The sequence below is a fragment of the Lathyrus oleraceus genome, chromosome 2, assembly GCF_024323335.1.
Source record: "Lathyrus oleraceus cultivar Zhongwan6 chromosome 2, CAAS_Psat_ZW6_1.0, whole genome shotgun sequence".
NCBI lineage: Eukaryota > Viridiplantae > Streptophyta > Magnoliopsida > Fabales > Fabaceae > Lathyrus > Lathyrus oleraceus.
In genome coordinates, this window is record NC_066580.1 from 486,832,456 (window position 1) to 486,846,534 (window position 14,079).

General features: G+C 36.3%; 1 protein-coding gene across 1 annotated transcript; it reads left to right on the plus strand.

Moving 5' to 3' along the window:
* Window positions 1-8,178: 8,178 nt before the first annotated feature.
* Window positions 8,179-9,053, plus strand: LOC127120802 (uncharacterized). The gene has a single exon (XM_051051351.1). It carries the CDS (start codon window positions 8,357-8,359, stop codon window positions 8,873-8,875), a length of 519 nt encoding a protein of 172 aa, XP_050907308.1. The 5' UTR covers window positions 8,179-8,356; the 3' UTR covers window positions 8,876-9,053.
* Window positions 9,054-14,079: the final 5,026 nt, after the last annotated feature.

A 14,079-nucleotide genomic window follows, 5' to 3' on the forward strand; every position in this document is an offset into this window, starting at 1 on the left:
TGCAGCGTCAGCCACATGATCTTCCCGGTTAGGGTTGCAAGACTCAGAGTTGGAGGAATCAGACATGGTAGTGTAGGAGGTTGAGTCGGATTGGTGCGACATGATGAATATCTCGGAGGAGAGTTGAACAGTTTCTTTGGGAGAAAGTTTGCAAGAATGAAAGTTGAAACGATGGAATAGGAAATGCTTGTTGCACGAGCAATGTCTATTATTTGTTGACCAATCAGAGTGCACTATTAATTGTTTAATAAGTTGACTTACTAAACAGTAAATAACTAACATCATTAGTTGCTATAATTTCTCAGAAGCGCACATTCCCTCTTTGCCCCTAACTTTGTCAAACTGAGTAGCATCCAATGTCATGACATTCTGAGTGACATTGTACTCAGTCTGCATCTGGTTTATCCAACCCAGTGGTGAACACCTGCTACCAGAAGCTAGGTACTTAGCTTTTGCAGTGGTCAATGATACACACTTCTGTTTCTCCCTTGCTACTACACCATTTGGATGAGGTCCAATAGGTGAGGATGACTCATGGATTTTAATCTGACATTTTCCACAGCCTTTTCTTTCATCCATAAGCAGATTTGGGATTCCTCTAATTGGTTACTTGGATATGATCTTCTTCATTCCTCTTAAATGAAGTTGTCCAAGTCTTCCATGCCACAACTTCACTTCCCGCTCTTCCTTGGCTAAGGGGAACTTTGAGGAGTAGTGTGAGACTTTAGATTCCTAGAGATAACAGTTATCTTTGGATCTGGCTCCTCTCATAACTTCCTGATTGCAGCCTTTCATCACCACACATCCTTCCTTAGTGAAATGTACATTGAAGCCTTGATCACATAGTTGGCTTATGCTGATGAGATTAGCAGTTAGTCCTTTTACTAACAACACATTTCTCAGTTTTGGAACTCCAGGACAATCCAGCTTACCAACACCCTTGACTTCTCCTTTAGCTCCATCACCAAATGTCACATACCTGGTGGCATGGGGTTGTAGATCCACCAATAAGTTGCTCATCCCAGTCATATGTCTTGAGCAACCACTATCAAAATACCAGTCCTGTCTAGTAGATGCCCTTGGAGATGTGTGAGCTAGTTTAGCAACCCATTGTTGTTTCTCAATGGGGATATTATGCTTAGATGCCTGCTGCTTAGGTCTGACTTGAGGTGTCTGATTAGCAACCCATTTTTGTTTCTTAATGGGGGCAGTATGCTTAGATGCCTTCTGCTTAGGTCTGACTTGAGTATTCTGGTTAGGATAACCATGCAGCCTGTAGCAGAAAGGTTTTATGTGACCAAATCTACCACAGTAGTGACATCTCCATCTCTGAAATTTCTTCTTCTGATGGTTACTCATCCTGGTTCCCTGATGTTGAGACATCGGTTGTGACTTCTGCTTGAGTTTCTGAACTTCAGCCTTTGATCTTTTGAGTTCAGTTGAGGATTTCTTAGCAAAGCCTAACCCAGACATGGTTCCTGACTTCTGTCCCACCTTTAGAATCTCTTCCAAGGTGTCAGTTCCTTTATTCAGCATTCTGATGGATTTAGTCATTTGTTCTAGCTTAGATGTCAGCAAAGATATCTCACCATTCAGACCATCTATGACTGTCAGCTGCTTCTGTTTCTCAGCTTCCAACTCTTTGATGAGTTTCTTCTGCTTTTCTCCTTGGATACACACTTCTGCACTTTTAACACATAGTTCTTTATATGAAGCAACAAGTTCATCCAAGGTAAGTTCATCTCCACTTGAGTCATCATCAGAGGCACAGACACTGGTCAGAGCAGTGACATGTTTAACAGATTCTCCTTCAGATTCACTCTCAGAATCTCCTTCGGACCAGGTGACAGATAGCCCTTTCTTTTGCATCTTGAGGAAGGTAGGGCATTCAACTTTAATATGACCATAGCCTTCACATCCATGGCACTGGATTCCCTTGCCTTGAGTGACCTTTTCTTCATATTTTGACTTTCTACTGATGTCATATGAAGAGTTTTTGACATTAGGTCTACCCTGTTGATCAACCTTCTTTATGAACTTGTTGAACTGTCTTCCAAGCATGGCCATGGCTTCTGAAATGCTTTCATTTCCTCCAATGTTTCCTTCTTCTGACTTCTCTTCAGTATTTGACACAAAAGCTATGCCTTTGTTCTTCTTTTCAGCATCCTCACATAAGCCCATTTCAAAGGTTTGGAGTGAACCAATAAGTTCATCAACCTTCATATTACTGATATCTTGAGCCTCTTCTATGACTGTGACCTTCATGGCAAATCTCTTTGGCAATGATCTGAGAATCTTTCTTACAAGCTTCTCATAAGCCATTTTCTCACCTAAGCCACCAGAAGTGTTGGCAATTTCAAGAATATTCATGTGAAAGTCATGAATAGTCTCATCCTCTTTCATCCTCAGATTTTCAAACTTGGTGGTCAGCATCTGAAGTTTTGACATCCTCACCTTGGAGGTACCTTCATGTGTTATCTTGAGGGTATCCCAAACTTCTTTAGCCAGCTCACAGTGATGCACCAGTCTGAAGATGTTTTTACTTATTCCATTGAACAGTGCATTCAAGGCCTTAGAGTTTCCAAGGGCTAATGCCTCTTGCTCCTTGTCCCACTCTTCTTCAGGAATTTGTATACTGACTCCATCTTTACATGTCTTTATTGGATATTCCCATCCTTTGTTGACAGCTCTCCAGACCTTGCTATCTAGAGACCTCAAGAAGGCTATCATACGAGGTTTCCAGTCATCATAGTTAGAACCATCCAGCATGGGTGGTCTATTTGAGTATCCTACATCCTTGTCCATGGTACTAGAAAGTAACTTCCCTAGATCTCACCCAAAAATTAACAGGCAGGGTGCCTGCTCTGATGCCAATTGAAATTATAGTTAACAGACTTTCGATGTCACACGGGATGTTATGACATCCAATTCTGTGTAGACAAGAATTATGCCGAACTTAAAAAGTAAGTGCAGTAAATAACACAAGGAATTGTTTACCCAGTTCGGTGTCACACACACCTACGTCTGGGGGCTACCAAGCCAGAGAGGAAATCCACTATTAGTAGTATTAATTCAGACCTTAAACCAACTGTTTAATCCTATCACTTAATACCTACCCAATGCAATTTCAATCTTACACTAAGATCAGAGTTCCTACTCACTCCCCCTCAATCACCTCAGTGACTACAACCTTTGATTAGATTAAAGTAAATGGTGAAGTCACACTTCAAACAACTCTTGATTGTGCTTAACAGCTTTAATCAAGATACACAGCACTCACGCTTAAAAGCTTAGAGTGACACAACACTTACAACTCAATGAACACCCTAGTCCAATGCAATCATCTAGGATATAATTGCTTGGCTCACAAGATACACCTAATACAAGACACACAAAAATACAGCAGTGAAGTATGATGAAACACTAAAATCTTCACGCCTAAAATCCCCGAGTTCTGAATGAAGGATTGCCATCCTTTTATATTGCAGCACTTGGGCCTTGTACTTGTATTTCCTGAAATTAAGGTTAAGCAAGTTAACCTAATTTCCACATATTAGGGTACTAACAAATAGGCTATTTGTTAGGTTCATTAATTGTAGCTTAGTTGTTAGTTTCCTGGTTTTTAGCTCAGCTGTTGGATTCCTGAAGAATAGCCTGAGAAAACTGCTGAAACAGAAAAACTAACCAACCTATAATTTAGCATATGCTGTCAGGAATGAATGTCACAACCTTCAGTTTGACGTCCAAAGCATAGACCATATGCTAAGTCTGTTATTTTCCTGAAAACAGACTATACAAAATGTTGTACTGTAAAGGACCACTCAGTCCATACTTCAGTATCAGCTTGCATTAATAAATGTCAAAACATCCAATTTGACATTTACACATAGAGCCTTATGCCATGATCTGTTATCCTCCTGCAGAACAGACTGAGATACACACTGAACTGTAGTAGACAACCAACCTGCCTATTTTTCAGTATATGCTGTCAATGATGAATGTCAGAGCATCCAGTTTGACATTTAGACAGTAGGCCTTATGCCAGGTCTGTTATTCTCTTGATAAACAGACTGAAATTAAATACTGAGTTATAACAGACAACCAACTGTTCTATACCTCAGTATCTGCTGTCAGGAATGAATGTCATAACATCTAGTTTGACATTCTATAAATCATGTATTAGCTAAACCTGCAGCATACTACTCAAGTATGTCATGACATCAGTCAAGACATCAGAGTACATTTAGATGTTCTAACACACAATGCATCCAATCAAACATCTCCAGCGCATGTCATGACATCAACCAAGACATTAGAGTCCAGTTAATGTTTTAACATAAAATGCAGCCAATCAAACATCTACAAACTCCCCCTTTGGCAAATTTTTGGCTAAAACAACTTGGCATCACAACAGAGTTCACAGCAGCGGAAAACACACATCTAGCAGGGAAATTAACCTAGCTAATACACTCAGAGCAGCAACACACTCACCACAGATAGAAGTTAAATAAAAACTTCACATATCAGCACACATACAGAAGTTAAATAACAACTTCTAACAGCAACACACATAAACACACTCACACTCATAGAAGTGGAACATCATCTGCAGCACAACCTCTGGATTAGAGGATCTTCAATATCTGTTAGTAAAAAATCTGTTGTCCTGGGGCATCACAGGTGTTACTCCCCCTTTTTGTCAAAAATGTTGCCAAAGCAACACTTTATATTATAGACCAAAATAAACAGAATTACACACAAATGACAGAAATATAGGAAATGATTTAATCATTTGACTTAGAGTCAGCCTCATCATCAGTGCCATCATCAGAACTGGCCTCCTCTTCACTCTCTGCACTTTGCCTTGCAGCTCCTTCTGTAGCATCAGCAGATTCACCAAGCACACCACCATTAGACATCTCCAATTGTATGATCAACTTTTCCAAAGTGAGCTTCCTTGCCTCTAGCTCTTTGCAAGTCTCTCTGAGTATGGCAATGACAACAACTTTATCTGGTTGATTGCCAACACTTAATGTCTCTCCAGTTGTCATGACATCAGCCAAGACATTAGAGTCCAGTTAATGTTTTAACATAAAATGAAGCCAATCAAACATCTACAAATATGTGATTTAATATAATTGCCAATGTCGCGAAAACCTACAGGGTCACACACAAAAGGACGGTTTGATGAGAGATAGAGTAAACAAGGAACACATTAAGGTACAGTGCACTTAAGTGAATTGTAGAACATCGTAAGGTACGGTGCACTTAAATAGAATATGAAATGTGGTAAGGTACCACACGCTTAAGTGATTTTCGGTATACCATAAGATATGGGCCACATACACTTAAGTGGGCTTTTTAGTTTGCAACCCACACAAGTGGTTCTATAAATAGAACCCTTGTGCGGAAGCATTTCACTTGATAAAATTTCGTTTTTCTCTCTCTCTCTCTCTCTCTCTCACACACACACACACACACACACACACACACACACACACTCAAAGCCTTCATTTGTAGCAGATAGCACTGAGACTGAAGGAATCTGTTCGTGTGGACTGAGTATAGGCGTTGTCACCATTCAACGCTTGTGATCACTCCTTAGATCTGTATCAAAGATTTTATTTGCCACAAGAGGTGATTGTTTCTATCACTGATCATGCCCATTCGTAAGGACCACTAAAGGAAATTTTTTAATTTCCGTTGCATTTTGGATCACAATTTTCCTTCACTTTTGAGAGGCATAAAGTTTGAATTGTAGGTGATGGTATAGGTCAACAAGTTCACACTGATTTTGGAGAAACCCTTAGCCTAGTTGTCAAACCGGATACTATTTGTATAATTCTTAGTATTACCTCTCTAAGTCTTGACAAATTCATTAGTTGGATGTCAAGAATGCCTTTCTATATGGAAAACTCAAAGAAACCATCTACATGTATCTACTATTAGGACTTAAGGATTCAAAAAAATCCTAATCATGTGTGTCATATGCGCAAATCACTATATGGGATTATAGTGTTATATTTGCCAGCGTTAATCAAAGGAGAGGGAGTCATCCACTAACTTCTAAATGATATGTGGTTAATAACCTCTTTTGATTAAGGGGAGTGGTTACTGCCACTCGGGATTACCCAAACCTTATGGCTAAAGGGTTTATAAATATTCCTTCCCTTGAGGGAGAAGTGACAATTCATTGCACCCTAAGCATATCTTTTAGCTATATCATAACACATATTGATCGTACCTCATACATGCTTACTAAAAGCATATCATCTATCGATAAAACATGTCACCTCACATGAGTAGTACTCTTAAAACCACTACAAAATACCACCGTACACGACTTCTCGCCGTCGTGGGTGAGCCCTAACCACCCCAAGTTGTTATAAACCTACTTAGGCCTCTGATTCTCCCTACCATTACCGCAGGAATAAATACTTGCACTTTTTGACCACTACAAGGATGAAACAAGCTCATTGAGTTTTGTTTAAACGATTTACCGACTATGTTTCATCTATTAGTTTTTTCTCAAAGCAAGTGCAATCACTCCCTTTTCATATACAAGAAAAACATTCACATGGTCTACATTATACTTTATGTATATGATATTATCCTTACCACATCTTCTGATGCTTTGCGAAAATCTATCATTTCAATTATGGATTCTGAATTTGCTATGAAAGATTTGGGACACCTAAGCTACTTCTTAGTTATTGTAGTTACTCGCCACCAAAAAGATTTATTTGTATCATAGAAAGTATACCTAAAAAACTCTAACACATGCTGAGATGTCTTATTAAAAATCATGCCCAATCTTGGTTAATACAAAACTAAAGATAAGTGTCACACATAACACTCCACATGAGGATCCATCTCTCTATCGTAACCTTGACTGATGCCCTTCAGTATCTCACTTTCATTTGACCAAACATTTCATATGCAATACAACAAATATGTCTTTTCATGCACAAATTGATGGAAGACCACATGCAAACCCTCTGACGTATCTTGCGCTACATTAAGGACATACAACATTATGATTTACATCTTTATCCCTCGTTTACTACCTCTTTAATTTCATATACGTATGTCAATTAGGTAGGGTGCTCTGATACCCGATGATCCACCTCTATTTACTATGTGTTTCTTGGTGATAACTTGCTCTCTTGGTCTTCCAAACGGCAACCCACATTATCTCGCTCTAGTGCTAAAGTTGAATATTGTGTGTTGTCAACGTGGTATCTAAATCATGATGGTTGCACAACCTTGTTCTTGAGTTACATTGTCTCATTCACAAGGCCACCATGATCTATTGTGATGACAATGACAATGCCATTCATCTCTCTATAATCCAGTTCAACATCAACGGACGAAACACATCGTGATGAATATTCATTTCGTTTGTGAAAAGGTTGATCGAGGTCATGTTCACATTCTTCACAACCCCTAACGATATCAAATTGCAAATATTTTTACCAAAATTCTTCCATTCATCATATTATTTTAGAATTTGAGAGACACTCTCAATGTTTATCAACATTCCGCTTTAATTGCATAATATATATATATATATATTATATTCATTAGTAAATAAAATTTAACAATAGTGATATATTATTGACAAATTATATCAAAGTATATCAATGAAAAACATATAATTACATTCATAGAAAATTACATTCTTATAATGATACGTACAGTTAATTGACACAGACACATTTTTTATATTTAATTAATTTGAAATTAACTGATTTGTTTTGTCACTCAACCAAATTCAAATGATATCATAGAATTCTCCTTCAAAATTTTTAAACTAAACACTCCAATAACTTGGATAAGGATGAAATAGTGATAAATTGTTTAATTATCCATCCATATTGAAAGATATCATTAAAATATAAAGAACTGAAGGTGACATATAACAGAATATATATTTATTTACTAATGAATATAATAAAAGTATATATATATATATATATATATATATATATATATATATATATATATATATATATATATATATATATATATATATATATATATATATATATATATATATATATATATATATATATCGATTTGGCCAATGATTAGTTAACAACTATGAGCAATACATATGAAAAAAAAATGCTACATAATGAAAAGGATTTTACGGTCCATATAGGTGATACGTGATAGTTAACCTTTATGGTACACAAGTCATAACTAATCTGTTTGATCCTTCACCAACCATTAGAAAAAGCATCAATATCAAACAAACGTGACACTCTCTCAATCAAAATAACGCTCCTAGTAATAGTCTTTACTACTTAAAGCAGAAAACACAGTCCCTATAGTATTCTACCACAACATATGTATGGAGAAACAAAAACTCTCCCAAGAAGAAAAGAAAGAGTCAAATAATTACAGTAACAAAACTGTATGGGATTGTGGGAGCACTCTCTATGATTCCTTCGAGCTCAATTCCTTCAAACACCAACTTGACTCAGCCATAAATAGAAGAACACTTTCCATGTCTCATTTACCAGAACGTCGAGTCACAGTTCTTCAGAAATCATCATCATCTTCTTATTCTTCTTCGGTTACCTCAAGGAAGCCGTACAAGATCTCTCGCTCTTTTCGGAAATTTATTCGTTCCGTTTTCAAGTCAAGCAATGATAAATCCAACGTTTCTTCAAGCAGCAATAGTTTCAAAGTGCAAGAAAAATACTCTAATGAGCGTTTCTACGTGGTTTATGATAAATCTGGATCGGTTCTTTCTACTATCCCAGAAGCTCCTGAATTTGAGATTGGTTCTCTTTCGCCGGAAATCTCTTCTTTGGTTAAAAGATCTGCTTCGGAGAGGTTCACGACAATTGGTATTGCGTGTGCTTAGATTTAGGGTTTTACTAATGTTGTTGTTAGTAGTTAATTAGAGATGATTAAATTATTATTGTATGTTAGTTAATCTTATTGGCGTTTTAATTAACTCATTAATTTAGAACATTATATGTTTGTTAGCGTTTGTGTAACAAGATTTGGGTTTTAAATATATTATTTAGGTTTTAAATATATTCATAAATATTGATTAAATCAATTTAGTTGGAAATATAAAAATATGATTTAAACTTGCGACATTTTATTTATTTATTTATGTCACAATGATATTTTTGTTTATTTAAAAAAAGCAAAATAGATGTAGTATATAATATAAATAAAGGTTTCGTCTTTGAATTGTTAATTTTGTTGGATAGGAATCTTCAACTTGAAGTAATATGTGACATTTAATACAAATAACGTGAAGTTCGTGACTCTATTAACTAGTATGAAGGTACAACATTTAAGAGCTTCAAAATTAGAAAATTACTATGGACCACATGTCTTTTTGTTTTAGAAAATAAAAAATACTCTCAATATTGTAGTAGAAGGTGAGCTTTTCAGTTTTGATCAATTCACTTTTCAGTGTGTTATCTTCACACCTAATATTACACCAAATTTTGACATCCTCTAGTGTTTTTTATAAATAAATAATATATTTTTATAAACAATATAGCATACATGTGCGTCGTGAATAATGTTGGAGGACAGTGCATGAATAGTGACTTTTTATAATAAAACAAGGTTAATTAATAAAATATAAAAAATTAATTAATGAAATGATAAAGTTGGTTAATAAACGCTTAAATATTATAAATAATTTCCAATAAAAAAGTAAAGTTGATTAATAAAAAATAAAAAGTTTGTTAATGAAATAATGATGTTGGTTAATTAACATCCAAATATTAAAAATAATTTTTAGCAGTAAAATAAAATTGATTAATAATAGGGAAAATGTTGGTTAATGAAATTATAAAATTGATTAATCATAAAATTTTATATCAATATCTTTTAATTCCAAAAAACAAGTACAAAAAAATATTTTTTAAAAAAGAATTTATTATTATAATATTTCACTGTTCATCGTATTGATGAACAATGAAATACAGTGTAAGTGTAGCTTTTGGTGTCAAAATAACATTTTTGATTCACTTCTATAGGAACTAATCTTTTTGTTTTTGTCACTTAATTCCAGTTGCTTGTGTTATACTCATATGTTTCTATACTCTTTATTGTTCGTGCGTGAGACATTTTTATTGAGGAGATAAAGAATGAAAATAAGGATTGATATTATTGAATTATGATTGTATAAACTGAATTATAAAATATGTCTATTTATATACAACTAACTTGTATACTAAGTAACAAACCCTAAATCCTCATTAACTTTAGACTTGGGCTACACAACTTGGATTATATCAAAACATACCACTTATAGTCCAAGTTGTCGAACATACGCTAATCATAGTCGATCTAAACTATTTCTATTTTTTTCTCAAATTGAGGAATCTGTCGATCTTTAATCCTTTGGTGAAATTTTTGCCCAACTGTACTTCACTTGAACAATGTCTTACTTCAAGTTCACCTCAATTTATCTTCTTCCTTAAGAAGTGTAATCTAGCTTTGATGTGCTTAGTCCTTCCATGCAAAAGTGGATTATTCGCTAGATTTATGGCTGACTTGTTGTAGATGTACAACACCAGAGGTTTCTTCACTTCAACCTCAATCCCTTCCAGCATGGATCTTATCCAGATTGCTTGACACACATCATATGATCTTGTTATATATTCAGCCTCACACGATGACAATGCCACCACAGGTTGCTTTCTCGAGCACCATGAGATTGAGGCACCAAATACTTGAAAGAAATAACCAGTTGTGATTCTTTGATCTTCCTTATCTCCACATTAATCAACATCTGAATAGAAAGTAACCATAGCTTCTTTGCTTTCAGAGTCTCATGGAAATAGAATTCCATGGTTTATTGATCATTTTAAGTATCTCAGGATTCTTCTTGTAGACTTCATGTGTGACACCATTGGTTCGCTCATGTATCTACTCACTAATCCAACTAAGAAACCTATATCAGGTCTCAAAGATCCGAAAATTTGTTTGAACAAAGTTGCATTGACTTCAAATTTGCTTTGACAAGTAAAGATGCATGAGTCGAATCATCTATCCTGAATCTCTTGAGTATCTCTTTGACATACTTTCTTTGATGTAGCACCATACCTTGCTTCGACATTTAAAATTCCATGCCTAGGAAATAAGACAAGTTTCCCATATCCGACATTTCAAATTCCCTTATCATCAACTCTTTGAACTTCGATAAGTTTTTCAAGCTATTTCCAGTTGTCGGCATGTCATTGACATATAAGCAAATTATTGTTATATCTTGTGTCAAAACCTGTGCATAGACACCATACACAGACATACATTTGATAAATCCCAATTCAAGTAAATATGAGTCAATCTTCTTGTTCCAGGCCATAGGTGTCTGCTTGAGGCCATATAGTACTTTGTACAACTTATACACTTCCCTTGCTTCCTCCCGTATCATAAACCCAAGAGGTTGTGTGACATAGACTTCTTCGTCTAAGGGACCATTCAAAAATGTTGATTTCACATCTAAGTGAAATATCGACCAACCTTGCTTGCATGCCAAGGCTACAACAAATATGACAGTCTCCAATCTTGCGACATATGCATATACTTCAAAGTAGTCGAGTCCTGCTCTCTCAAGAAATCCTCGAGCTACCAATCTCGCCTTATGTCCTCCTATCGACCCATCGACATTGTGTTTCAGCTTAAACACCCATTTCACTTTGATAGCTTTTGTATGTGCTGACAATTTGACTAATTCCCATGTGTTGTTTCTTTTGATTGCATGTAACTCTTCGACCATAGCAGATTTCCACTTCATATTCTTTAAAGCCTCGTTATAGTTGATTAGTTTAACGTCACTTGCAAGTAAAGAAAAATGAACTAATTCTCCATCTGGTGTGACTTCATCATCACCAGTCACTTCGTTATCTTGAAGTCTTGATGGATGAACTCTAGTTATTTTAGGTATCTGGCTTGTTCTAGCCATACCCTGTTCGACTTCGATTGTGTCGAGAATGCCAACAACAGTTTTGACTAGAATATCGACAATTTCTTCGAGTTCGACTTCATCGGCTTCTTCGTCGATGCCATATCTTGTTGGAACAAGATTTATCTAAGCCCCTAAAAAGGTTTTGATAAAAACAAAGTATTTAAAGAACAAAAATGGTTTGCTAACATTTTGTTTAAGTCTGTAGGATCACAAGCGTATAATTAATCTTGATTGTTAGCATATTTGTAGAAGTAATTTAAAGTGTAATTTTGATGATCAAAATTTGAACTAGTTCATTGCCTCTGAAGGCATCACACTCTGGCCTCAAGACCCAGCTTCTGATGAAAGCTCAGACTCTGAAGGTATAAAGAGAAGTTGATCCGTACATTAATTCAAAGCAGTCTTGTCTAATCAAAGTCCCAAATTTCTGGACAAAGTCAACTAGGGTTTTAGATTTGCAAGGTGTTAGATGCCCAAAAGTCTTTTTTTGAGCTATCATATGTGGGCATCTTTCACTCTTATACCTTGCTAATGTGGTCAAAACCACATTCATTTTACATGGAATGCATTACATTGATAAACAAGCTTGGTGCCTTTGATGTGTGTGATTATTGTGCAGGAAAGGCATGAATTAATTGATAAGGAAGACACAACAAAATTGGCAAAGGAACCAAAGCAAACAAGCATTCTATCTGCCAGCTCGCTAGGCGAGGATGTGGCGAAGCAAAACCTTCGCTAGGCGAGCTCCTGGCGAAAGGCTCTAGTAAATTGGTTAATTAATTCGCTAGGCGAACTGAAGGCGAAGTGGCAGCGAATTCAGTCTGTTCTGGTGAAAAGAGCAGCCAGCACTAGCTCGCTAGGCGAGGCTCTAGCGAGTCCCCAGCGAGCATTCCAGTAGCAAAACCTCTCAACCTCGCTGGGGCGAAGGTTGAAGCGAGTTCTTCGCTAGGCGAAGGTCTGTTCGCTAGGCGAACATGACAGTTCCACAGGCCCAGTTTTCTCTGGGCGCAGGGGCATTTTGTGCCCATTTTTGGCCTTCGCTAGGCGAGCCATTCTGCTCGCCTAGCGAACGTGACAGTTCTGCACTTGTCTATAAGTAGCAGGTGCCACCTTTTGTGCCCATACCACTTGATACAACTTTTTACCAACTTTTCCATTTTTTGTACTTTCTCTTAGATATTTTACAGCATTGTTTGGAGGGATTTTTTATGCCCTAATTTCATTTCTCTTCATCTAGCAACCATCTTCCACAAAAAGACGGTGGATTCCCATCCAACTTCGATCATTCGACTTGGATGTTGATCAACCCTCTTTTCTTACTTGCCGACCAAGCTACCATGAAAATGAGTAGCTAAGTCTCCATTTGTCAAGGTTAGATGTAGGTGATTTCCAAGCTTTGTGTGTAAATGTAAGGATCCTCATATGTAAACTCTTTAACGGTAAATATATGATGAAAACTTTGTTTCTATTTAAAACTCTTTGTGTTGGTATTTGATCGAGAGATGTTTACCGATTCTTGACCTAGGTTTTCATCCAAACTTGTTTGTTAGCTAGAGATAGTAACGAATGATTTTGTTCACCATAAGGTTGAACCAAAACGTTGTCTTTTTGATAGATTGTGTTCGAGAGAAACAATGGATCAAAATGACAAAACTCACAATGGGTGTTCGAGAGAAACGCATTGAGAGGACTTTGTGAAATTATTTATCATCTAAAGGAGTTTATAATATTGTTGACCGTGCAAAAACATGCAAAGCAAATGTAATCATTGAAACCTAACTCTGACAATATTTCTCATATTAATCAAAACGTAACTTTTACCGCAATTAATTACTTTGTATGCAAGATAACTTGATTAAAACCCAAAACCCTAGTGTTACTTTAAGTTAAGATTAATTCAACCATTGAACGGCAGCGATATCTTACAATCTCTGTGGATACGATAACAAAACCCGACACTTAAAAACTGTCTTTCAACAAAATGGCGCCGTTGCCGGGGATTGTAAATTGATATTGCGAGCATCGCATTGGTTGTTTAAGTTTTAGCTTGTGAATTTTTGACTTGTGCTTGTAATTCGTTTGGTTTAGTGTGCAGCTTACATTTTATGCGAGGGAAAATCCCTGTGGAC